A 27,320-nucleotide genomic window follows, 5' to 3' on the forward strand; every position below is an offset into this window, starting at 1 on the left:
AAAAGCAGTGAACCTCATTAAGGGTTTAAAACTCAGCCAGCAGTAGTAGAAAAAACAAAAAGATTACAGTAAACCCAGGTCTTTTGAGCTACACGTATCTCTGAAATGTCAAAGGGGGAAGCCACAGTGGCAGACTCATCCTGAAACTAATTTCAAAGGTGCATAAACGGAAGGCGGCAATACAAACTGCACACAGCAAGGGTATATTTAAAAAAAAAAAAAAATTTCACAGAGAGAGCAGGCTGCAAATAGGGCATTTCTGGACAGCAGCCAATCCCTTATAGGACATTTTGTACTGTGAGCGATCTTGATAAAACCTCAAGAACACACACTCAAAGCAGAGAGAAAGAAAAGAAATAACTTGGCTTTAACCAAACTATTTCCATGTGATCATGAGTGACAGACGGTGAATAAACGCATTCTAAACTCAAAAAACTGCTGGCAAATCCAAAAATAAATGATAAAAAAAATCATCTTCATCTCAACCATGTTATCCGTAGCTTCATCTGGATTTCCAGATTATGCTCCCTCAAATAATAGGTTCATTAGCAAAAAAAAATTAAAGTGTGATTTGATGATTTGAGGTTCAATCTCAGCTACACATATTTTCAAAAACACAGTAAAACAATAATAAATCATGTTTTTCACCATTTTCACCAGGGTCAGAGGAAAAAGGCACGGAGCAGCCAAAACAACAGTTAGCAGTGAAAAGAGCTGGCGTAGGAAATTGTGTGAGTGTGTGTGTGTGTGTGTGTGTGTTTAAGGCTAATTAATGTCACGTTATTCTCTCCACTGCTGCACTTACAGTACGTTCACACGCCGGGGGCTGTTGTGATTCAATAAAAAAAACTCATTGTGCGTGCTTTATTATTATTCTTGTCTTATAAGGTGTCCAACCGTAACCTCACGACCTTGTCTGTCCACCAATGAGCAATTACGAGGCCGCGAGCTCATCCCGTCCACGCAAACGCACGCTTTTAGACCAGCAACACCGACTCCTCGGTCCTCGGGCCGCTTCGCTGGCGGGCACGTTCACTTCCTTTCACCAAGAGCTATTTTCACACCGATCCCCGTTAGAAAGAAGCGCGGCGACTTCCTGCTTTCTAGAATAAACCGTCCAGCCCCGCTGCGTAGAAGTGTGTAGAATTGTTCTGAAACATGTTGACAGTGTGATAAAGCCGGCCTTCGGTTCCTTTGCCATAGTTTGTTTTGTGTACTGTATATGATTATGTACCGCTACCCACACGCCCTTCCAATCTGTCACCCGAGCGCTGGCAGCGCCACAGCCTCCAGATTCCGTAGCCTTTGTGTCACAGATTAGAAGTGGAGTGGGAACGGGATCGCAGCCCGTTTAGACGCTGATCGTACGCTATCTTCGTGACGGCAACGCGCCGCATTCCAATCAGAAACGCGCTGGCACCGTCAAATATAGAAATAAACAAATAAATAAACAAAACAACCAAAAAAAAAAAACGCTCGTTCCACCGATTTTTATGTGTCCGCAAATTGAGCAGCAGTAAACGGCCTTTAACAAAAATCGCTGCGCTCAATTAGAGGAGAGGGGCCCGTCGGGGAGGCGAGGAATGATATGCTGAAATCACACACTGGGCACACATTGCGCCATGGGGAAATGGCAGGGGCCCAATGGCAATCGGCCCCGAGCCTGCGCAGGGCTGCCCAGACCCGCCGGATCTCAAAGCAAACAAACACCGGCCCTAATCCTGGAGGGAACCTCAAATGAGCGCGCGTACGTGTGCGAGGGCCCGCCGCCAAGCACATCTCCTCCACGACGGGTGCCGACTTGGGGCCTGAGCTGCTGACGTGACGAACCACTTCAGAAGGCGAGGCTGTTTCGGAAGCAGGTCTTCCTGTACCTGTAAACGCGCACCACAGCAGCATCACCTCCATTAAGGCTCCCAGACCGGAACCCGGTTTCTCTCGTGTCTGCCTCGTGCTTTTACCAGCATCCAAAGCTGACGTTCCGGCGTGAGACTGCATATTCCGTACCGGAGGGGATTTTTGCAGCTTTCATTTCGCACGTTATATTTTGCATGGTTTTATCATATGTGAGAAAACATGACCTCATTACCGCAGGCGCATCACCAAACAGGATACTGCAAGTAGAAAAAAAAAACTGTGATGAGTGCTCTGTCTTGTGGACACGAACAAAAACTGAATAGCACTTTGTGCTGGCTTCACGCAAGGCTCTCACAGCCCATTGACCTAAATAAGTTAAAAAAAAAAAACAGTAATAATCGAGATTTCCACAGTACTATCACTGTCTGTTGTCCACGATAGCACTCTCCAAAGTTGTATTCCAGTACCACCCATGCACAATCAAAAAAAACTATTTTTAAAAACTCAATGAAATACCTAGATGCATTGCTGCTGGGTGCCAGTGCCAGTTCAAATTCAAATTTTATTTGTCACATACATAATCATACACGGTATGATATGCAGTGAAATGCTTTGGCTACTGCTACAGACCACAGTATTGCAAATATTGCAAGTATACAATGATTACCAATATGCAAATATTGCAAACATATCCAAATATTACACTTTTATGTCTTTAACATAAAACTTGAAATATGTGTAACAGCCAGGTTGAGTTTGTATCACTATCAGATAAATGTATTGTCCTCATAGTGCACAAATCTGCCTGCTCCTGCTCTCAAGTGGCCACAAGTAGCGTCCGACGCGAGCTGCCCGTCCTGTGTGCAGACAGACAGGGCCCCGGGCGGCTCCAGCTCCAGGCCCCAGAGCTGTTCCTGGGCTCGGCCCCGAGCCAGCCATCTCTCATTGTGTTTGCACAGCACATGCCATAGGAAGCTAAGACAACTGCTGGTGTTTACCCAGCCGAGCACACACTCTCCTAATTCAGCCCACAGCTGCATTTCCCCCCCTCGCGCCATACTTCCCCATCTCTGTTTATTTCTTCCCTTTTGCTACACGTCTATCCTATGGAATCCAAGCTCGGCCCTCTTGACGCTTTTTGGAATGGAAGATGGTTGTGTTTGACACTTTTAATGTTGGAAACTTTTTTCTTTTCTTTTTACATATGCCGTAAGAGCCCCTATCAGATGCCCCCGACACCACATTCAGAGAGTGATGACTGGGCATGGTGCAGAGCGAGCCAACTTTCTGGCAGATTCACTTTTCACTGTTTGCCCACACAGTGCTAGGTCAGGCTCCCCACCCCTTTTCTTAAAATTGCGGGCTTGAACTAATAACTATTTCCACAGGCCCCTAGTTAAATAGGCCGATAATCAGCGGAGATACAATATCAGCGCTCTCCAGACCATGTCAAACTTTCCACATTATGACCTGTCAAACCTCCATGAAATTGTTTTCTCTCCCGCTCTCTCTCCCTCTACCCCCCTTCCTTTATTTCGCTTCCTCTCCGAAGCACAGCGTCAGGTTTTGAAGAAAAGTAAAACTAGTATCTATTAAAGTGCTCCACTAACGCTGACACGATTCATTGTTCGTTATATTCTTAATTATACACAGTGAAATGTAGGCCCTCTAATTGGCCCTCTTCTGCAGTTCTGTGTCAGACAGCACAATGATTCTGAGCCCCCGAACTGTGAGTCTGTATCTAAAAAAAAAAAAAAGTGATCTTGGCCCAATACCAGGTAATGACAGCACAGAAATAAAATAGGATCCTGCTTTCTGATTACTGGCCTACCAATAATCAAAATGAATATCTTCAATCCCCAGTGCCGCATAACACAATGGACTAGCATGCAATATCGGCTTGATAAATATCTGCCTTTGAGATAATAGAAGAAGAGAAAAAAAAAATCCTCTTGCTGCTGTGTTTTCAATAGCTTCCCGTTGTCCAGATGCATGGGATTATCTAAGCAGGGTCAAGGACGCATGCAACACTGGAAAAACCGGCAGATTCCACCTAAAAAGCTTTCACAGCAGCACATAATGGCAACCCCCCCAAAAGACTACGTTTTATATATATGCACAAACGTGGAGAAAAAAGAAAATGAAATGAAAACCACGCAAGTGACACAAATAAGTACTAAATGTGACATGTCTTCCTGTTGGGTAAAAGCTGTAGAGCCACAAATGGTTGTTGTCATCTTAATAATTCTAATTAACTTGTCCTATTTGTTTAATTTAACAAAAATGCAGGGAGATTTCCCTGCATTTCAGTTTTCAGAGTTAAACATTTTGTTCTGCTGTATAAGACTATATTACCTTCACTCACTTGAAACAACAGAGCTTTATGACAATCAATCTGTATTTTCCCAATTCTGCTGGTTTCATCTTCAGAAATGGAAAAGGGCAAGGAAATGGTTAAATTGCACAGAGCTAGATTTTAAATCCACCCCCACCGCCACCACCTTTGAATTTTTTTTTTGTTCTTTAGTGAAAGCCATCAATCAGCATTTCATGCAGTTTGGGTTTTGAACCACATCAAGTGCACTAAAACAATAAACGTCTGTCTTTCAAGTGACGATCTGGGCTGGAACACATCTGGTGGCAGGGATCATTTTTGGTTTTCCATGTCGCTGATTGACATTACAGAAGACTGCAAAAAAAGAAAAAACATTCAGTCCACCCAGCAACCCCTCCTGAATGTAGGGCCTTTAAAACAAGCAGGAATAAGCGGCGATGGCGTACATGAGCCACTTCCTGACGGGGTACGGCACAATGGCACACCGCTGTTTCACTAATGCAACTAGTAGGAAGCAAGCGCCCGACATCAAACAGGAGTTGATCCTCTTCGAACTGCACAATGTGGAGGAAAGTGAAGTGGGGGTCTTTTCATGAGGCTTTCTCCTCTGGTGAAAACTACTCTCAAACCACAAGATATTAATCTGCCGCCAGTTTGCTAAAAACTAACATCTGCAAATAGTTTCTTTCAGCAACCAAAATAAGCCCAGGTTTAGATTTCAGAAATGTCTTGTGTTTGAGGACGGCCGCAACGGGGACAGGTGCGACACTAAAAATTAAAAGTGCGCCGTCGTTTCAACGGCCAAAACTATCTGCAAACATTATGAGATGTGGTATCTGTACACAGTAGGATTTGGCAGCTCCAGAGGGAGGCAGAAGAAAAAAATACTTTTCTTTTTCACTTTCTCTTTATATCCAGCAGGTTCTAAGTCCAAGCTATCTCCCGCGGGACAGCCATCATTATTATTTACTTGCAAGCATTACTGAATCAGCCTGCTATTCTTCATCATGCCAGGAGCCATTCAAAAGGATCAGCCCACTCATTGTAACTCCGGCGCTCTCCATGCCAAACCCAATTAGCAGACAGCGAGCGATCTCCCCCTCCGCAACCAATGCACACACAAAAAATAATAATAAAATAAAATTCAAAACAGAAAAGAAAAGAAAGAAGAAGAAAAATGCCAGGCACCAGATACATATCACAGTATTATCATGGCCGCGTTTCCTCTTCAGCTTCTTTTCCCCTCAATCTTTTTGTTCTCTTCTGAATCTCACCTTCAACTCTAAATCGCGGTGAGACTTCTGCTAAACAGTGAGTCTCACCAGGTTCTCAGAAAGAGACATCAGGTCCAACATAATTATGGTAACAACTGCATTATTCTCACCAAACTGTGAAAGTAAACCACCTAGATATAAACCTGCAATGCATCATGGGTGTATCACTTTCAGGCTTAAATGCACAAGAGATGGACATTATCTCGGTATCAGTATCAGATAATGTAAGCTTGTCATGACCAATGATGGCAACTAACCAAAATAATTACTCTCACAGGGTTATTGTTCGTTAACAAATACACATTTCTTGCAAAAGCCACATAAATGCTCCACAAGAAACAAACGATTTGAGCAACACAAGTGTGCAGCTATCAGATTCTTATTTAGTACACAAAAAAAATTCACAAAACAATTTTGGATATAAGGACAAGAATGTATATGTATACACTTATATTCATTGTGAACCTAATTATTAGGTCATCACTAGTTTAGCTTGGGGCATGCAAGTCCAACAAACCAAGCTAATGGTGACAGCTAACACGCAACTGAAGCTAGCTAGCCAACTGCTAACCAACACTAGAACCGAAAGCTAGCTCTACCAATATGAACTCTACTTTAGCCTGTGGTTTTCATATTCACATTCACATTCTGTACATTCACATTCAGCATTATACAACCTTTTAGATCTTTGGGCAGCATTACACTTGATAAGGCGTCGTCAGTGGTGAATGTTGGTGGCGCGTATTTGCTATGTGCTAACCATACGCTAGAAATGGCCTAGCAAGTTCCGTAACAGCCATACAGTGCATACGCATTTTATGCCTTCTACCTCACACAGAATCATTTTTTTAACCTTTTTGAAAGTTTGTTAGTCTAAAATTTGCTAAATTTGCGTGATGCATATTTATCTTTTGACTGCGTAAATTTAAAACGTTGTTCTCTTTGTGATGTGTTCCATGCTTTATGATCTGCATAGGTTAACACTTTTCACCGTCAGAATAGCATTGCGGCATGGATTCCCCAGTCAGCAAAATAAATGAATGGCCACAGCAAAGCCCAAGTACATTCTGTCAACCTAAGACCTGTTATTTCCACTTAATTAACTTCTCTGTGTTCCCAATGCAGTCAGGCCTGCTGGCATAACACTTCATTTCATATCTCTATTAGGGCTTTTGCAACAAGGAAAAGCGAGACATGGTGAGAAACGTGCCAAAAAAGTGGTGAAAAATTCAAAGTAGCAAGTGTGACTATCTGCAAAAGTGGTCATGGAGGGACATCAAATACATGTGATCAAAGTGGAATGACTGGATTGCTCTAAAATGGCATGTGTGTGAGCATAGGTCTTCATGTCTTTGTGTGCTTGAGTGTGTGTTACGGGTAGGGGGTTTCACACACAATGTTACAGTTAAGTCAGGGATACAATTGTACACCTGAGGCTTATTCCCATCAAATCACACGCTCCATAGATTTTGCCTCGGGGTGTATTACCAATCTGAATGCATCACCCACAAACGCGCACAGACATACGCACAAACACAGATTAAGACTTTTTTTTTTCTCTTTTCACTCTGTGGGGTCCCCAGCTTTTAAAACAAGGACTTAAATCAAATTGTACCAAACGAGCGAATCCTGCTTTTTAAAAAGTCCTTAGTGGACGTGCAAACAGCTCCACGCCTTGCTGGAGACGGTGCTCACAGTGCTGATGGTACACCACAATTTATTGATCTTTTCTTTGTTGAAGTAAAAGACATTTTCACAGTGAGATATGCTGAGCTGCAGCCCATTTCCAGTAATTGCAAGGCCTCAGGGTTATTTTTAGTTCATTTACAGGCCGGTCTAAAAGCTTCAAGACGGGTCAGAGTTCTGCATCTGCAGCCTGATATGATGAGATTCTCAGCTACATCTAAAAAAAGAGAGAAAGAAACATGCAAAAATGAATGAGGATCAATTTAATTAAAAATCCCCTGGAAAGAGGTGACAGTAAATCACCCACACACTGAACTGTTTGATTCACATTGTGGGTCAGGATCATGACAATCTTCTTTTCTGTCAGCCACTTACAAGAAAAGTCTATTTTAAGGGTGGAAATTTGAAGACCAAAAAAAAAGATGTTTAAATAAAGGAGTACTAAATTGGCCACTAAGAGTTAATCTCACTGACACCATACCTAAGATGAACATCCTTCGTACCAGAAAAGTTTCAAGCATGGCGTGGGTGAATGTTTTATTCACTACTTTTTTAGAAAACCTTTTCTGCTGTATTTTACTTTTTTTTTTTCTCTGTGCAATGACAGTAAATAAGAAAAACGGAGCAGCTCTGCATAACCTATGCAACTCCTTTTTTTTTTTTTAACAAAGTCAATTAGCCCCAGGCTACGTGCAAGTCATAATGCATTCGACAAATAGTCTCTTGGTGAAATATGCATTTATGAAGAAGTGGCCTTTAGTAAAGGCATGCACAGAGCGTATGCTGAACAAACAATACGCCCACTCATCAGAGAAAAAATGAGAAGGAAAAGAAAGACAGGGAAGAGAGAGAGAGGGAGAGAGGGGTGAAATGTCTGCTGAAACTGTATATGACTCATAAGCCAACTGCAGCTAAAGCTCAGAGACATTATATGTAAGGGAGAGAAACGCTGGAGATTTTAATCCATTATGGATTTAGGGTCCGGCACTATAAACCATTTACAGTGTCTGAGTCTCACTCTGTATTAGCATGGCCTGTTTCTTTCTTCGTTAGAACCATACGGTCACGCTTGGAATAAAAGAAAATGAAGTTTTATTAGTGTGGCAAAGAGCTGAGAGGGGCTGAATTTACAGTATATAATCATCCATGACATCTCTGTGGATGGCAGATTTTTTTTCCATACACAGTTTTCCATGTGAGAAATAACTGTTGGAGTACTTTGAGTTGCCATGGCAACTGTGCATTAATTCATTCCGGGCACCGTTCATGTAAACTTCATATGGAAATGTGGTGCACACTTAAAGCATAAGAACTAACCAGCACACTTCTGCCAGTAATCCTGCTAAAGTTGACGTTAAAACACTTCTACCGTACACCACAAGCAACTCAGATGCTAGCAGGTTAGCGAGTTAGCTCAGGAAGTGGAATGTTGCTCATAATTGGATGGCCTAGTTTCCGTGACCACTTCCGGTTCATTCGGTGGTACTGTACTCTCACTACTCCGAATTTTGTTAGCATCTCTGCTTTGAACAGTGGCCTACAAGTCTTTCTGTCAAGTGTGCTCTCATTTCACTTCTTTTTTTAAGATCATAGTGATTCTTTTTTTTTTTTTCCCAAACTGTTTTCATAACGTCTACTTCCATAAGACTTTTTTTTTTAAGTATGGGTTTGGCATGCATTCCTCCGTCTACTGTATGATGGTTCCCATGTGCTGGAAAGCCACTAGCTCAACCAGGGTCCTTTTGTATAAACATAGTTCACTAAATTACAATTTATTTCAAGCCAGTGTCTTATTACAAGATGACTCATACATGACACATATATGGCGTACAGATACGCAGGTTATAATCACAATAGGCACACAAAGTTTTTCGTAGCTTTATAATTAAACAAATCATAGCGTGCACAACTACTTAGGAACAGGGGACAATGTCGCGATTTTCACTCGACATGACACGGATCACTGTGTGAAACGGTTGCCGCTTTAATCTCGGCTTTATGTAAATGACTGTCTTCTATCGCATCCATTAGAACTTCGGCGTACTCTCTTTCTATGAAGTAGTTTACTGAATTTACCCAGTAATGCCGCATTGTCCAGAGAGTTATTTTCCATAATCCTGTTTTATCTATATGCATCTACAGTCATACTGGCCACCGGATTCTCGGTGGCTTAAATAATGGCTGCATCTGTGGCTCAACAGCCCTTGGTCATTAAACTACCACTGATCACATTTGTTCATGGAGAGCTTTTATTGTGTTGGACCTCAGGAAAAAAAAACATATCTGACATCTGGTGGAAGCTGTAGTTTAGCCCTTAAATACTTGATGAGAGCAGGAGAACACTGGAAATAGCTCCCGATCAAAACCGCCATTCAGGCACAGGGGTCTAAAATAGGATCCGAGGGGCCTGGGAGAGATTACTCAACCTACAGCCCAGGCTCATTAATCGCCACCGCTGATTGGTCCCCATGCAAATAATATATAATAAAACAAGAAAGAAAGAAAGAAAGAAAAAGAAGTTAAAATAAAATGTTAGCAGATGATAAGGGCTTTCATGTGCATCCAAAAACATCACAAATGCTATAAGGCGAAGCATTAAAATATTGCCAGAAACCCGTGGAGATGGGTTATTACACGCGGACCAGAAAAGAAATAAAGAATCAGCAAGGCACGAAACGTTAAGAATTAGGAGATGTCTATGGCATCATGTCGGGAAACCCGAACGTGCTCTTTTTACTGTGGGATGTCGAGTCGTGTTCGTGAAAGGCAGAACCGAGGCGTCGGTCAACGTCCCGTCCGTGGGCTGCACGCGCACGCAGCGTGAAAAAAAGTGCGAGTCCATCCACAGTCGCGGGCACGCCGCTGCGGGGACAGGTGCAGGAGCCCGGCCACGCGCCGGTAACTCGCGTGGATTCGGCCCATCGTGCACCGGGCGGGGGTCAGAAACGTGGACCGCCGGTCTCCAGCACGGCGACGTCAGATTTGACGTTGTTTTCACCACCAGCGTCGTTACACAAAACCTCCCCGGAGGTGTAGCCGCTGCCCACGCGTCTAGCGCCGCGCACCTCGCCGTGGACCGCCACGCATTCCCACCACGCACGAAATAAAGCAACCTACAGCGCAAGAAAAGTTGCGCTTCTGTCTTCCATTCTTTTTTGCTCGACACAAACGCGACAAATGTACAAAATAATGAATAAGTGAAGTGCATTCCCAGCACTCGCACGGCGCGCATCCCCGGGGCTCCACGCCACGGGGCGGGGAACAACCTCCGCCGCCGGGAAGTGCAGGGAAGTTGGGGGAAAGTGCAGGTGGACCGGCATCCCGCGGCGATAAGTTTTCACGGCGATAATACAAGCGAAGCACCCGAATCCCGAGGCGTCACGATAAACGACACCGACGCGTTTATAGTGGGCAGGGGAGCGCACCCACTTTTTTTTTCGCGCGCGCAAGCGTTTATGTATCTTTTTATTCTTTATTGTTTCTTTTCTGGTTTTAATTTCTTTTTTTTTTACCTTGTTGCAGTGGTAATAGTCCAAAGAGCCGAGGCCGGAGTCAGCAGGTAAAGAACATGAGCCCACGCTTGAAGGGGGTGCAGGATAAAACCTCACGTCCATCTCAGAGTCCGCAAGACTGGCGGCATGAAAGCAGGTTGAGCGTCTGAGTCGCCTCTCTCTCTCTCTCTCTCTCTCCCTCTCTCTCTCTCTCCCTCTCTATTGTTAAAACCAAACAAAAAGAAACAGAAGGGCTGAAAGAGAAAAGGGGGTTGAGTCTCTCTCTCTCTCTCTCTCTCTCTCTCTCTCTCTCTTCTCTCATCCGTTATGCGCTAAAATAAAAAATAAGAACTCGGGTCGCAGATGTCCAGCGGTGAAAAGGAATCTGATGGTTATTACCACGTTTTTTTTCTCCTACAAATTGGGTTTAATTCATTCGGGTTCGGTCAGAGAGGAAGAGACATCGTGGACGGATGCGCGATAAAAATGTATATTCGTGTATATATATATATATATGTTTCTTTTTCTCGTTGTCGTCGCTGTTATTTGTCCCAGTGCGCGGCTCCACTCCGTGTCGCCTGGCCATGTGGGAAGCGTGTTCGGCTCCGCCGCGACCGTCCCGTCCACACCCGACGCCAGGCGACCTCTGCCGATGGGAGAGGGAACGTTTGACCGGCAGCTGCTCCGGTTACGCCGCCCCGAGTGTGGAGGGACAGCGCGCCGTCTCTCCGTAAACGAGGACGACGGAGTAGTTAAGGACTGACGGACAAATTGGGCGGTGAAATCCACCCGGGTCGCCGCGCCGCGGTTCACTTTCGCCCCGGTACAAACGTGGCAGAACCGGGACATTAACACGCGAAGTCTGTACCGTGTCACCGTGTACTGTCGTCGGGGTGCCGACCCAAAAAGCGTTCGCAATCTTAAAAAAAAATGCAATGTGTAAATAAAGGACAACTTGACCGGCTAACCAGAAGGATCAGGTTCAAACCCCACTGACTACCACTGTGTCCCCAAACAAGACGCTTAATCCTCCAGGGGGACTGTCTCCAGGGGGACTGTCCCCGTCACGACTGGTCGTAAGTCCCCCTGAATAGATGCCATAAATGTAAAATGTGAACTCGCTCACATCACCAGCGAGTTTGACCATCTGACACCTGTTTTTACGCCGGCCACGCTAGCTACACCAGCTAAGAGTAGCTGAAACCAGCTACTAGTCTCATATACAGTACAGGCCAAAAGTTTTCTTTATTTTCATGACCATTTACGTTGGTAGATTCTCACCGAAGGCATCAAAACTATGAATGAACACATGTGGACACCACATGAACACCTGGACTCCACAGTCACCGGACCTGAACCCAGTCGAGATGTTTTGGGGTGAACTGGACCGCAGAGTGAAGGAAAAGGGCCAAAAAGTGCTAAACACCTCTGGGAACTCCTTCAAGACTGTTGGAAAACCATCTCAGTTGACGACCTCTTGAAGCTCATCGAGAGAATGCCAAGAGTGTGCAAAGCAGTAATCAGAGCAAAGAAACTAGAGTATAAAACATGTTTTCAGTAATTTCACTTTTTTTTGTTAAGTACATAACTCCACATGTGTTCATAGTTCATAGTTTTGATGCCTTCAGTGAGAATCTACCAACGTAAATGGTCATGAAAATAAAGAAAACACATTAAATGAGAAGATGTGTCCAAACTTTTGGCCTGTACTGTATGCTTGTAGCTTTTTTTTAATTCATCAGCAGTAACTATTCTTTCAAAATAGATAAGAGGTACTTTTTGAGTAAACTGACACAAGTGCACAAATGGAAGAAGCAATGTTTTAGATACTCTAGAGATACTACACACGCAGCCTACTAGCTGGTGCAGCTCTGTCTAACAAACACTCGGAAACACTTTAACCGCAGTAGTAAGAAGAAGAAGAAGGAGGGAGGATGATGATGAAAGCCACCACCCTGCCTTGTTTAACATTATTATAGCTCTTCTGCGCAAAATGTTCGTGGGTTCGGTCAGTTTTGCTTTTTTGGAATGCTAAATGCTAAGCGCTAAAGGCTTCAAAGAAGTTATTTCATGAATTATACACGGATTCGCTGTAAAAACGTCCCTGAGATTAAGAATTTTTTTTTTTTTTTTTGCCATCAGCCTAGAAAGCACGCAAATAGCCTCAAATAACTTCTCAAAGCAACTCCCGAATCTGAACGCAACACGCTGTGCAGTTTTCTCTGATATTTCGCTTTTTTTTCGGTGTCATTGAAGTGTTGATTGTGTGCCTTTGCGCCACTCCGCGTGTGTGTTTGTGTAAATGTGTGTGTAAATGAGTCGCTGGTTGCCTCTGTGTTTTAGCATCTCTGCGTCCCACGGCACGTTCTGTATTTGAGTGTGTGTGTGTGTGCGCGCGTGTGAGAAAGTGAGTTGTCATTGTCATCACAGTAGGACACTTGTACTCTCCGCGGGACTGCTGGTGTGTCAGGCAGCTCATTACCCCGTGTGTGTGTGTGTGTGTGTGTGTCCATGTTGCTGGCCTGTGGCTGAGCCCGGGCTCAGGGCGGGGATGTGTTTAATAAAAGTCACAGATGGAGCACACGGCGGGCCTGTGGTGTGCAGCTTGCTACAGCTTACAGTTCAGTGTGTGTGTGTGTGTGTGTGTGTGTGTGTGTTTCTATCTGCATACCTGTGTGTGTGTGTCCTTTCCTGTGTATACAGGAGTGGGTGGAGCTACTGCAGGGTTCGTCTGTGCGTATGTGTGCGGGTCTCTGTGCGGATGTGTGTGCACACAGGGGGTTAACAGGCACAGGGATGCTATGGCATCATGGGAATGGAATGCGTAGTGCCTCCCCTCCTTCAGTGGTTAACAAAAAAAAGGATGAGAAATAAGAACCGCGCCAGCGTGAATACTAAAGATTAGTTTTTATTTACGAACAATCGATGGGCTGCTTCCCAACAAACGCACGAAAACTAATTACAGCCACAACTTCATTCGGCCTTAATTACTTACTTAGCCACTTAGGCAATTAGCGGAACAAATGCAGTCCCAGATTTTATAGCCTCTATAAAATGCAGTGAATGTCAAATGGGAATAGTAAAAAGTCTTTTTCCCCCATAAAATAATACTTTCAATCATTGTAATTAACAATTTGTGATTAATTAAGTTTTGTAATGCACCAGAAATCTATTTATTTATTTATTTTATTTATTTACTGAGCAACAGCCCTGTAGTATCTTAGTACCCAACATGAATTATTCTGTAAGAAATGTACCTGGAATTCACCTCTTATATTAGCTGGATGGACTGATGGACTTTCCTATGTATTTCTTGAAGATAAATACAAGAAGGTTACACAAGTGTTATTTGGTGTCAGGATGATAAGACCATCAGAACAGTCGCTGGTTATTGGAGATGAACCTGTCAAGTTGAGGTTTCGTCACTGGCCTCCTCTGCGTAAGATGGAGCTCTGGCCATTAGAAGTATGCAGAGTTCATAACGCAGAGTTTTTGTCTCGAGAAACAAAGATGTTTGTCTCAGCGTCCTTAAAAACACACACACACACACACACACACACACACACACACACACACACACACACACACACAATGTAACACAGTATAACAAAATCATGCATTGGTATTCAAAAGTCATGCTGGACAGAGACAGGTATTTTTGTATGTGTATAATTGAAGACTGTTTCTCTCTCTCTCTCTCTCTCTCTCTCTCTCTCTCTCACTCTCTCTCTCAACACAACAAGCCATTCAGCAGCTGGATCCAATGAAGGTATATAAAAGGGTTAGTGTTAGCCACACAGATTCATCTCTCTTCTCCTTTCACACTCTGTATTAGTTTTTCTTTCATTCTCAGGCACCTCATTTCGGGGGCTGTGTTAGCAGAAGTGCTCTTTTTTGTGTGTGGGTGGGTGGGTGAGGCCAAGTAAAAATTATTATGCCTAACCCCCAATGTTTTTCTTTAATAGGCACATGCTCTGTTTTGCCTAGTTTTAATTATCTTAGCTTTTAAAAGTAAAAAAAAAAAAAGATTTAGAGTTGTGTGCCAATGTATTCCAGCATTTAGCCATGTTTACCATGGCACCTGCCTTTTGCATAAGTGTAACATTGCTCCTCACCTCTGAACACCTGCTGACGTTCAGTGGCCCTCGGCTCTGACAATGTTTTCTCTGTTTCCTGACTTTAAAATTGCAGATTGAAAGCCGCAGTTCAGGAAGTCCCCGGCCCCCCAACCCCACCCACGACCTCTACTGACCTTTGCCTTGGTATGCTCATTTTCTGAACTTGCGTGCTGCAGAAAAAAAGCCTTTATACGCGTTGCGAGGTATGAAACAGCCTGCATATAGAGTGCGTTTAGCGCGCTGCAGGGCGAGCATAACGAGCAACGTTGTCAATTTTGGCAGAAGTGCACTTGGCTGTGCGGCACATCGTTCCTGGAATTTGACAAGTTGTCAGAATTTCTGCCATCTTGGGTAATTCACACTTGACAAGCATTTTTCCGGTGTTTACCTGTGGTTGATTTCATGGTCATTTGGGAATATCGGGATTGTTTGTTTTATTACATGCTTACAGGCTGTTACTAGAGAATGTAACAAATGAACGTCTTGTGAAGGTGGTCCTGTGTCCCATCTCCCCCTGCGCGCCACAACAAACTCTTTAGATTGTGAATAATTGTCACGGCAACATGTGCTTACACGTAATAAATGTGACATTTAAAACCAAACGTGGGCACTTCAGCCGCTGAAGAGTAGAATCCCCCCCCCCGACAAAGGAATTGACTCTGAGCCAATGAGATGACTTAGATCAGCAGTTTGGTTATCATCAGGCATTCTGCCATTTCACAGTTCACTTTCATCTCCAGAGCTCTTGCAAAAAAAAAAAAAAAAAAAAAAAAGACTAGAAAAAAAGGCGGGGCATTTTTAGGGGCTCTGAAAAATTGAAAGTCCCGTTGGGAAAAATGAGCCTGTTTCTTGATACATTTCGGCGTTATGTGTCCATTCCTCTCCTTTCAGCCTGCTGCATATAGGCATCACACGAGCAGTGATCCCTGTTTCATCTGCTTGTGCTGCAATGGGGCGATGGAAAAGAGGGGGAGGGGCGGAGGCAGATGAATGAGAAAGAGGAGAGCAGAGACAGAATGGGAAAAAGAAAGAGAGAGCGAGAGGGGGCTCAGGACGAGTGGAAAAGAGCCGCCCTGTGACTTGATTTGCAACATTTTCATTTGGGGGCGGCCAGACTTCCCAACTCTTTCATATCTTAAAAGGGCCTCCTTAATTGATTAATGTTTCCACTCTGGCTGGGGACGCGTGTGATTTGAAGTGATTGTAAGCGGCGCTCGCACATATTCAGATCTCAAACGCTGCCGTGCACTCGGAGGCGCGGGACTGACGGTGAGATTTGAGAGCAAAAAATACGGACGGGAATGTCACTTGCTCCATGCTGTGCCATTGGACAATATCGCACCATATTTGCAAGAAAATAAAGCAAAGTGTCCGTGTGTGTGCATATATGTTATTAATAAATTTAATTTGCTCTGGAATCAGTTTAAGACAAGGTTTTCCAAAATCTCTGAGTCCCCCGCACCTATTTGCACCCCCTGTAAAGATTGTAAAAAGGATTCAAAATCCACCTTTAATCCTCCATTTGGGGAGGTAGCTTCATCTTACACTCAATAAATGAGAAAATCCATTATTCAATTCACCCCCCCCCCCCTCCTTAATGGAAATAAACTCATTCAGAGAAAAACAAACCTCTTACCAAGAATTGCACCCCCGCATTTAATTGTTTGTTTCTGGTTCTGTGGTCAGCAATTTTTTTTGTGAATTTGGACATATGATTCAGATCATTGTCCTGCTAGAAGATCCAATGATTGTCCAGTTTTAGTTCAGATATTCTGGGGTAAAATGTCCTGGTCCTATCCATGGAACATGGCACTGTAGGAAAACCAGCCCCATGGAACATTTTTACAGTTGGGATATGGTCCTTTACTTTATAGCCTCCCTACTTTGTACACCACACCTACCTGGAGTGTTTATAGCTGAAATTTCTGTTGCTGTAGCGTTTTGCAGGCTGCAGGCAATTACGCTTTTTGTGGTTAGGCTTGACATAAAAGGCTTTTTTGAGCATACTTTGCAAATGATCTGTTAGCATGTTTTTTGCATGCTTTACCATCTATTCCTCTGCGTGCTACAGCAGAAAACAAAAACCATTCCTGTGTGCCTGTTTTTTAAAGAACAATTCTTATGAAGGTCACCACAATTCTAACTCATTTTGGTTGTGTGTGTGTGTGTGTGTGTGTGTGTGTGTGTGTGTGTATATATATATATATATATATATATATACAGAGAGAGAGAGAGAGAGAGAGAGAGGGAGAGAGAAAGATAGATAGATAGATAGATAGATAGATAGATAGATAGATAGATAGATAGATAGATAGATAGATAGATAGATAAATAGACAGACAGACAGACAGACAGACAGACAGACAGACAGACAGACAGACAGACAGATAGATAGATAGATAGATAGATAGATAGATAGATAGATAGATAGATAGATAGATAGATAGATCTTGTCTCTGAAGATTTTCATGTTTTTTCACTGTCAGATAAAGCTACTTAAACCTTTCTTATAATCTTTAAAGCTGTAGAAGGTGTATTAGTCCGTGTTTGAAGAACAGTTTTTTCTCATCTATTCTACAGTCTGAACAGTGTCTTGTACAATACGGTCCACTTTGAACATCTAAAATGTATTTGAACCCCCGAAAAACCTTTGGAAAAATACAAACAAAATTCTAGCATGAAGAAGACTCCTAGATTCCAAATTGTGTGTCAGTTCTGTGTGGTGTTCTCGGGAGACGGTGAAAGAACCGGTGAACTGGTGACAGGATGTCAGACCATACAATCTTTCACAGCTTTCGGCGACATCTGTCTACTGTTGAGAACCCCTGCATCAGGCATGAAGACACCATGACCAGCCCATGGAACGGTGAAAGAAGGTGACTTGATCTGCTGTGTCATTTGCATGGGGGATGAGACGGCAGCAGGGTGCACTATGTGAAGAAGACTAGCTGTGTATAAGTCATTAAAGGAAAGAAGTGGCGTGATTTCGGCATCTGCATTGTGACTCAGCCACATCTGAAGATGGCCAGCAGGTTCAAGTCTCTAGTGTTCTCATTTCTTTTAAAGTCCTTTTGAACGTTTGAGGTAATGCATCAGAACTGTTCAAAGATTGAAAACCTTTTTTTTAAAGGTGTGCTGAAATATGTATGGAAGCAAATGAAACAATGCATTGATATGAGATACTAAATCTCATTATGATTACTTGCCCTTTCCATGTTTCTGACAGAGGCAGAGAAATATTTATACATCACAGTGCTTCTCCAGGCATTTTCAATTGTGCATCAAAATCAACACAGAGAAAACACAACAACGTTGACCTTTAACAAACATGGCGCATTAGATGAGAAAGGTCATCAGGGTGGGGGCAAAAAAAAAATTGTGTGTGGGGGGGACTCAGCTCTCCACAGAAGCCATCTACGGCTCACCACCAAAGAAAAAAAAACCCAACAACGCCCAAACGTCAGGTTGGAGGACGCATGGCTTTCTCCTCCCAGAATCCTGTGCAGCGGTCATCAATTCTGGATTCCTCACCAGTTGCTGTGCAGCCGGGGCACTAATGAACTCGATTGTCTGATTAGTTTGAGAAGTTATGATTGTCAGAGCCTCAGGGTGTCTCCCCCTTTTCGCTGTTTCATCTTGATTATCTAAAAGCTTATCACTGGAAAGTGAAACTGGGTCACTTGGCATTTTTTCCCCCTGTTAGACCATTTATCTGTCCATTTTTTTTGCTGTGCCACCCTGAGTGTGATAGTGTGGACTAATGTAATAACCTCAGAAACTCCGATTACACTCACATGCTAATTATTACACTCATTATCCATACAGACTATTTTTTCCATTCTGTTGGGAAGGCACCAACACCATATTGTCTTTTAGCCGAAAACATCAATATTTATATATTATTTGTCATCATTTGTTCATTTGTTTGCTGCTTTTTTTATATATATTATTGTTTTCATTTTTAACAGCATGGTTATGTAATATTTGCGATGTCCAAGACCTCATTGACCTAATATGGGATTTTGAATATGGAAATAAACTGAATTTGAACGATTAAAAGCTCAGATTACGCTCTATTTGTAGGTCACTACATGTGCGACAGCAGTCAGGTTAACAGACTCTGTGTTTGTCTCCGAAACCTTCTCACATCGTGCTGTTATTACGTGGACCGCGTCTGGAGTCCAGCGGACATGGTCATTAAAGCACAAGGGGGTCAGACCAGATCTAACAAAGCCATAAAGTCTATTTACATTTTTTCAGTGATTCACAACGAGAGGACAATATTATCATTTATAATTAAATCACGTATCCAACTAGAAAAGAACGCTGAATAATAAGAATTTTGTTATGCTTGGTGGGAATTCTGGAATGTGTGTCTAGCAACAAGCATCAAGCATGTTTTCAATTCACTGAGAACACACGGCACGTTTTCATGAAGCTGGCCTCAGAGCCCACACATCTGAATATGTCTTGAAAACATACTTGGAGATCCATAAAAACAAGGATAGCGATATTTGTAATTCAGTTATGGAGAAAATAGACGAGACTCTTCAAGATTAAATCAAATTAAACACGGATATGTCAGATTGGATTGCCGGTAAATTAAATTTCGAGCTTCCAAAAAACAAGGAATTTAATCTCATTCTGCCCTGAAAATATCTCAAAAAATATCTTTCCCGATACTGAGTGTGCAACAAAGAAGTCTAATCTAAACCCATCAGGTATATTGAAGTATTGAGAACTGCTCATATGGGGAAAGCTGCAAAAAAAAAAAAATCATGAAAATGGAAAGTATGTTCTTAATTCTGCATGTGTGCATTTTTCTACTCTCTCCCTCATGCTTCCGTGTCAGTGTTCCTTCCATGAACTTTAATATTGGCTTAGCTAATTAAGACATTCACACAGGCCTCAGCTTTCGCCTGTGTCCTTGTGTCTCTTGTGTAAAGCGTTTAACTGTCATAAGGACATAAAGTGATGGTGGCACCGCACTTATCGGATGGTAGCGCTGGGTCCGCCTGTCACTAGACACCTCACTAGAACTAATAACCTAAATGTGCTGCTGTGGAGGAGTTTGGGAGTCACTCAGACTGATTGGCTCTATCATTACAGTGCTGGCGAAGGTAATGCTCAGCATCTGCTGTCATTATGTCATGTAACCTTCACTGGAAGTCCTGTGTGTGTGTGTGTGTGTGTGTCTTCACAAAAATAAAGAAACTGGAGACAGGATCATTGATGATATCATGATCAAACTTTGGAATGGAAATGGTACAAAGAACCAAGAAGCAACTTGCATGTGTATAATAATCATTTAATTTAATGTAAAATACTTTAAAATAAAGATGTTACAAGAGACAATGGGCATGATCAAAAACCTTGCCATAGGTTGCTAACAGCTGTGTAACTTTGCTTTTTGTAACACCCCCCCACCCCTCTTTTTGAAAGAATGCCATTTGGTCTTACGTAATGACTAGGCAATGTTCCATCAGCTCACCCGGAAATATATAGAGCAACAGGTTTGGCCTGATAATATCTCAGTGCGCTCAATAAAGTATTGCTAACAGAAACACACAAACATACACAACCCAAAAAAAACCTATACACAATCGCAAATGCACTTTTAAAACTAAAATTTGTATAAATGAAAAATGCTTTGCTTCTGCTCATGCATTTGCCCGTATATGAAAACACGAAGCATGAAGTGTGTCACCCGCATGCCTCGTGACTGATGGGATCTTCTCGAGCTCTTTCATGTTGTTTTTGCACCTGCACTGGCCCAATTTAAGCCTTATTGGGAGCATGCAGCAGTAATGTGTAAATCTGTGTTTAATCACTCTGCTATAACTTTTTTGACATTGAAAAAAAAAAAGCAAACCCTAAAGCACCACTGACAGTCCCTGAACAACGGATGACTCTGCTGTGCTGGTGAATGCAATGAGGAAGCTTGAGGAAAAAGAAATTGCTCATGCATAGTAATCAAGGACAGAGAAGTGACGTTTTAGCAAAGCAAAAAGCTGAATCTTAAATTTTAGATAGATGACAGGGACCTAGGAGTTTTTGCCATCTAGTAAAGTTACATAAGCCACTCTCGGCTCACACTTAAATAAGCAAAGGTTATGCAACCCCTTTAACTGCACTTTGGCATTGAATTGCAGCGCAAATTAAGTAGGTGCACAGGAATTTACAAGTGAAGCAAAAGCAGATTGCTGCAGATTCCTGCCTTTGTTCGGGCCGTGCATCACGACATGTTTTCACATCACAAAATAAGGTACAGCTGTAAAGCATTTCCTCCCGCGCGGGTGACTCACAGGAAGTTGGGGAAAAGTGAAAAATAAGTCACAACCCCCAAACAGCAGTGCACAAACATACACACACACACACACACACACACTTATGTATACACTTGCAAATAAAGAAAGAAAGAGAGAAAAGTGAAAAACACTATGATACAAGCATCCGTCAATCATGTGGATACAAGGGAGGAAATAAATAGGGAGTGAAGAAAGAGGAAGGAGCGAGCGAATGGAGCGAAGGAGAGAGTTCGGATGTGTTATTTTCCAGCATGATGTGTACTGAGTTACTGCTTATGAATTCCAAGTGGATGATGTACTGTATGTGTTAGAGTCTTTCATGGATCCATTAATACTTTAAGAGTAACATGGCTTTTTTATCAGAAGTACATTTTTCCCATTTCTTTCTGTGCTCTTGATGTAAGCTGTGTGTCAGTGCGTGTTACAGGATTTTCCTTTTATCTCATGTGATTATATTACCACTCTCTCTTTCTCTCTCACTCTCTCAAAAGGCTCAAGCCTACTTCTGCAATCAACAAAAAAATAAGAAAGCATAGCTGAGCAGAGCCCACGAACCCATCTTCACCATCGATCGCCGTCAAACCCGGTCACTAAACAAAGACCAAACACCCCAGCAGATTCTAGCGCACACTTAGGATATAGTCTGGAATAGTAACCACATGGTAATTTCGCAGACATTTAAGCAGAAGCCTGAGGTTCAGTGTTTCGCGGTGTGATAATTTAGCAAAAATTCAACACTATTTCATAGATAAATTATACGAAAAACACAAAGGTATAGGAATAATCTTAAGGTCAGACAGTTTGAATTGATGGAAAAACATTAACCGGCCTACAGCCTGTGAATCTATGGGCTGTGAAAAGCGGTCCTCTGAAAGAGTTGGCATTAAATATTTATCACAAATTGCTATATTTATCATAAATATTCATAAGATAAGGCTGTTATTTTTCAGACTGTGGAACATAACATTCTGCAATTACAGTACAGGCATGCTGAAGGAGGCTATTAAATCTTTACCAGTTAGAGATCTGTTCTCTGGGAGCATGGGGTGGCATGGCTAAACAGTGCTGCTTTATTTCTATGCTGTTATCAATGTGCTAGTTAAGTTTTAATGCCAACAACGAGGTATTGAAGATTCTTTACACATGCTACTGTATATACACCAAATTGGAGACATCTGCAGTATTGGAGAATATGCAAGCATGAGGCATTATGAAAAGCTGCTTATTAGACCAAAATATATATAGTTGTCATAGATTTTTGTTTAATACAGAGAAAATGTGTAGAGAAGCTCTACAAGAGAATGATGCCATGCCACAGGTCAATTTATTTTTCTTGGGGAGGGGACATGGACTGTACATCTGCTGTTGATTCTCTTTCCACCCTTTTCTCCACCCCCCGTCTCCCACTAGAGATTAAGGAGCTCTGGGCCGATCATTAGTGATGGTATTATGATAAAGAAAGCAGATCTCACCCCTTTTGTTTTCCCAATAAATGTCTGCTTTCTGAAATAATCAAATAGGCACATAACCTTCCCCGGGATTCAAGAGCAATTGAATCACACATTAGATTAAACAGACACGAGATGGCAGCGAAAAAACATTCAGCACGGCTCTGTTATATAAGGTGCTTTTGTTACATCCATGGAATAAATGCACATATCCCCAAACAAAATGTCTGACTTGGTGGAAAATAAACATGGAATTGAAATGAGTCGGGCACAGCTGTTCAGAGAGGCAGCCAGTGCTTTTAGTCTTTTATCTCTCACAGTAATGTGCACAGGTGCTGCTTAATTCAATTGGAAAACGTTGCCATGGTTTTACATTAATATGTTTCCATGTTACCCGCACAACTGTTGTCATGGTGATGATGGGACTTATTTAAGCTGAAACAGGAGTCTGGTTCAAAAGGAGCACGCGAGTGTGTTTTCATTGTCTCTCATTTAATTTGGACTTGTTTTTATCTGCAAAAAAAAAATGGCCAGAATAAAAGTGATACGAACGCAATTCTTTTGTTTTTTTGTTTTTTTAGAATTTCCTGATTGTCTTCCAATACTAAGAGCCCAGTGCAGTTTACCGTTTGAGTGGGTGCATTCAACATTATTCTCTGTAACTTTTCACATGGTTTGTCTTTATTTCTTAATGCAATCTGTAAATATTGGGAATATATACACTGGATCCAGGTAAAAAAAACAATATGTCTCACAAATAAGGCATATCCTTTAAGATGAAATGCTATTAGAGCCCTTCCTTCCATTTACCCAGAATGCAACTGCATGCATGACCTTATCACTGCCACACATGCTCAGTAGAGCAGATCCATTAAAAATGCAGAGGAAAGGAGAAAATGTCTGCCATCACCTTCCCCTCACACTTTTCTACAGTGTGTTACCACGGGCGATTTGTCGTTTAGGTATTCAGAGGTAAATGATGTGTCCTGAGCTTTTGGTGTGGAATCAGAGCTCAGGGTGGGTAATGCAATCCCACAGCTTTTGTAGGAGTGTCATCTTGGCATTATGCACTTCTCCGACTGAAAGGAGCATAATTGACATCCTTTCATAACTACTGATATAGGAAATCACTACTGTAATTATGGCAGAGGCAAGACTCTCCCGCAAAAGCAAAAGCGTGCATCTGATGCATTCATTCTTTTGTTGCATTTAGTGTGTATGGTTACATCTGAAAACCAACACTAAGACATGACGACAATGTTAATGGCTAATGTATCCCTGAAAAAGACCAGCATGGAATGTATATCAGTCATGTATTGATGGTATATTCAGTTTTGTGTGTGAGTGGAGCTGACTGTTCGGTGATGTAAATGAAGTCATTACATTTCCAGAATTGTCGGAAAGGCTGATTTCCTTCATTCCGTGCGAGAGAGACCAATGTTTGGGTAAAGAAAATAACTGAGCAGACACAATGAGTGAATCATGCGGTCCTACTGGGGTCTTCTCCTGTAGGACTGTAGTTTCAGAGCCTCCGAAAGAGTCTGTGTTTTCATCTTCTGAAACATTGTCTGGGATTACATTTCTGGGATGATTGGCATTTTTTAAGACTATGGGTGAATTCAATCAAAACTGAAAAGTTAGATTCTGTTTGGCTGCAAAAATGGAAACTTTTTGGAAGCTGAAAGCTCTGTAATAACTGGGAGCAGAATCGTAATAAAGCCGCTATTTGGACACAGGCATTGTAAATGTACACTGGTTTTTGGCCCTGATTAGGTCTCCTAATTACGTTCACCTCTGCTTGTGTGTATGTAACGTTTGTTAATGTCTTAAACCTCTGCAAGTCCCTCTTGTGATAAGTGTTTGTGGAATTTATTGTACTTTTTATTTTTCAAGAAAGGGGTACTTATGCTATTTAACATGTGTAAACATGAATAAAACATTATTTTTACCCCTTGGTTAACCTGTTTAAGTTACAATGTTGGGTCTTACTCAGTTTTTGTATCCTATTCATACACACAATATAATAAACTTACACCCTGTAATATCCTGGTCTCAGCAGAAGTATATACTATTAAAGTAATTTGTAGTAATTAATGGACTAAATCTAAGCGTACAAATCATGTAATATAAACTAATTAAATGTGTTAGCATTACTATATTAAATAAAACAGCTAAACGATAATGCTAGTTCCTTCCTCCACAGAAAATGTATAGAGGTCTACTTAGCTCAAGGCGGCATTTAACAAAATCTTTAAAAAAGCTACCAGGGTCTATATGAAAGACTGAGATTCTGAATTGTTTCTGTATTCATCTGCCATTTTTCATTCCATGTCTGTGCTATGTGTGACTTTGTGCCGCCACGTGTGGTCATGTGACTGCTGCAATGGCTACGTCTGATTTGGTGAAACGGTGTCATGTGATTATTGTGTCTACCTCTGAATGGTGAAACGTAGTCATGTGTTAGATCTACTGAAGGTAGATCTACTGTCAAAAAATAAAGCATATCCAAAGTATGGAATAAATGGTTTAAAGTGTTTAAGTGTTAAGCAGTGAAAAGAAGTAAGAGTGGAGTTTCTAATTCAATATTGTACTCAAGTAAAAGTAAAAAGTATGGGGTTGTAAACCCTTTTTTCAAAAAGTCAACGTAACTCATTACTACCCATCTCTGGTAACCATCGGTACAAGACAGTTTTTAAAGCCCTAGCTGGTCAACCAGCTCGTTTGAATATTTTATGTCAAACTTTTTTTCACACTGGTTATTCATTTACATTACATTTACAGCATTTATCAGACGCTCTTATCCAGAGCGACTTACAATCAGTAGTTACAGGGACAGTCTCCCTGGAGCAACTTAGGGTTAAGTGTCTTGCTCAGGGACACAATGGTAGTAAGCAGGATTCGAACCCGGGTCTTCTGGTTCATAGGCGAGTGTGTTACCCACTAGTCTACAACCACCCTGGTTATTCTTACATACATCATTGTTGGATAAAGTGTAAGGAATAATGTCCATTGGTCTTTGTGATCATGTTTGAATTGGCACGCAAGGCATTTGCAGAAGTTGCTCTTCCAACTTCAAACATTTTCCTAAAATATCTTCTAGATTGCAAGCTTTACGGGGCAGCGGTGGCCTATAATCAGAAGGTTGCTGGTTCGAATCCCGAACCGCCAAGGTGACACTGAGCAAAGTACCGTCCCCACACACTGCTCCCCAGGCGCCTGCATGGCTGCCCAGTGCTCACCAAGGGTGATGGTTAAAAACAGAGGACACATTTTGTTGTCACTGTGTGCTGTGCTGTGTAGCACAATGACTTTCACTTCACTTCACTTTCACTAACCTGACAATGTAAAGGGTACACGGATAAACCCATAGTGTCTAAAGATTTTATTTGTGGTTCAGGCAGAATCGCTGATGGGTTAGGTAATACAAAACTGGCGACTAATAATGTTTTTTCTAATCTAATTTCTTCGGAGAGCTATTAAGTGGTCGCCATTACAATAATCACCTTATAAAATAATAACCCCTTTACAATATCAAATTCACTAAAACCGAAAAAAAAAAAAATGAAATAACAGCTTATCATTAGAATTTGTTATTTGTATGACCTAAGGAATTGTATAGGTTGTATTGGACATGTTAATGGCAAGAAATATTACATCTACATTTGTAACACAAGGTTTTTCACATCCATTTGGAATCTAATAAAATGTTGGCAAGCAAAAAAAACATTATATTGTCGAGAAAACTCTCTTTTTACTACTCGTTTCCACTCTTGGGCATAAATGAATCAAAAACTCCCTCTTGTTCAGCTTTTAAAAAATGTTTTGTGAGTTTTAGTGAGGAACACTAGCTCCAATGTTGGATTAATGAGAAACAGCTTGAAATAACCAGTCGAATTTTACCAGATGATTCTGCTCTATGTATTTGGGAATCACACGGCCATGTACAATTACAAGCCCAAAACCAGGTCTACCTGCAATTTGTGTGTACTTACCATGTCATGCAAATGGACTGGAGAGCTGTGCACTGTAGATTTTATGACACATCCCCAGATGGCATTTATAGCCTCTGCATCTCTGAACTCAGACTATTGAGTAGATGCTGGAACTGGCGTGCTCTCATACCTTTTTTTTTTTATTAGCTACGGTACAGAACAGGGTAGGTCGGCTCTGCCAAAACACACAGTGCAACTGTTACTGACTGAAAAAGGGGGAAAATGTGCTCGAGAATATGAAACCACAAGTTTAGTCATGGCCCAAAAATGACTTTCACCTCTTTGAAGTGAGGTAATTACAGAACATTGAAATGAAGCACAGCAGAACATATCTGTGCTCGGGGAAGGTTTGTCTACCATTTTGAAAGTGATCCAGCGTATGCTAAAAACGCCAGTCGAAGGGAAGAGTGTGGAATAAAAACCAGCCTGGTAGTTGGAGCACGTCGGTGGAACTGACTTGTGCCCCAGCAGCAGGTCCTGGCTTTGTCATAGTTTCCATCATCTCCAGTCATCAGGAAGCATTACTGAGAACGAGAGAGAGAGAGAGAGAGAGAGAGAGAGAAGAAGAGGGAGGGAGGGAGGGAGGATTTGAGAGACAGAACAGACAGCACTCTGCGATCCTTATATAAACCCAATGTGACAAGATGGTTACTTTCTCTCTCCGCTGTGACAGTTAATTCTGGACGAAGAAAAACGTCAAAAATGTTTAGGCGCGGTTGAGTGGAGTTAATTACAGCCCCCCGAGGCTGCACCGACTCAGGCTGCTAATGGCATTGACTTACAGATAAAATTCCATTTACAAAAATGTTTT

The 27,320-nt window shown here is 42.0% G+C and overlaps 1 protein-coding gene across 4 annotated transcripts in view; it reads right to left on the reverse strand.

Annotated features, from left to right (window-relative positions):
- tox2 (TOX high mobility group box family member 2) overlaps window positions 1-26,593 on the reverse strand; it is a 103,308-nt gene extending 76,715 nt beyond the window's left edge. For 3 of the 4 annotated variants that reach the window (XM_028999441.1, XM_028999444.1, XM_028999440.1), the window contains exon 1: window positions 10,665-10,871. In XM_028999441.1, coding sequence (XP_028855274.1) covers window positions 10,665-10,766 — 102 coding nt within the window. In that variant the 5' untranslated portion in view covers window positions 10,767-10,871. Of the gene's footprint in view, window positions 1-10,664; window positions 10,872-26,509 lie in introns of those variants that run through there. The other variant, XM_028999442.1, reaches the window with a different exon arrangement.
- Between the last annotated feature and the right edge of the window lie 727 nt (window positions 26,594-27,320).

Source organism: Denticeps clupeoides, chromosome 12 (genome assembly GCF_900700375.1).
Source record: "Denticeps clupeoides chromosome 12, fDenClu1.1, whole genome shotgun sequence".
Lineage (NCBI taxonomy): Eukaryota > Metazoa > Chordata > Actinopteri > Clupeiformes > Denticipitidae > Denticeps > Denticeps clupeoides.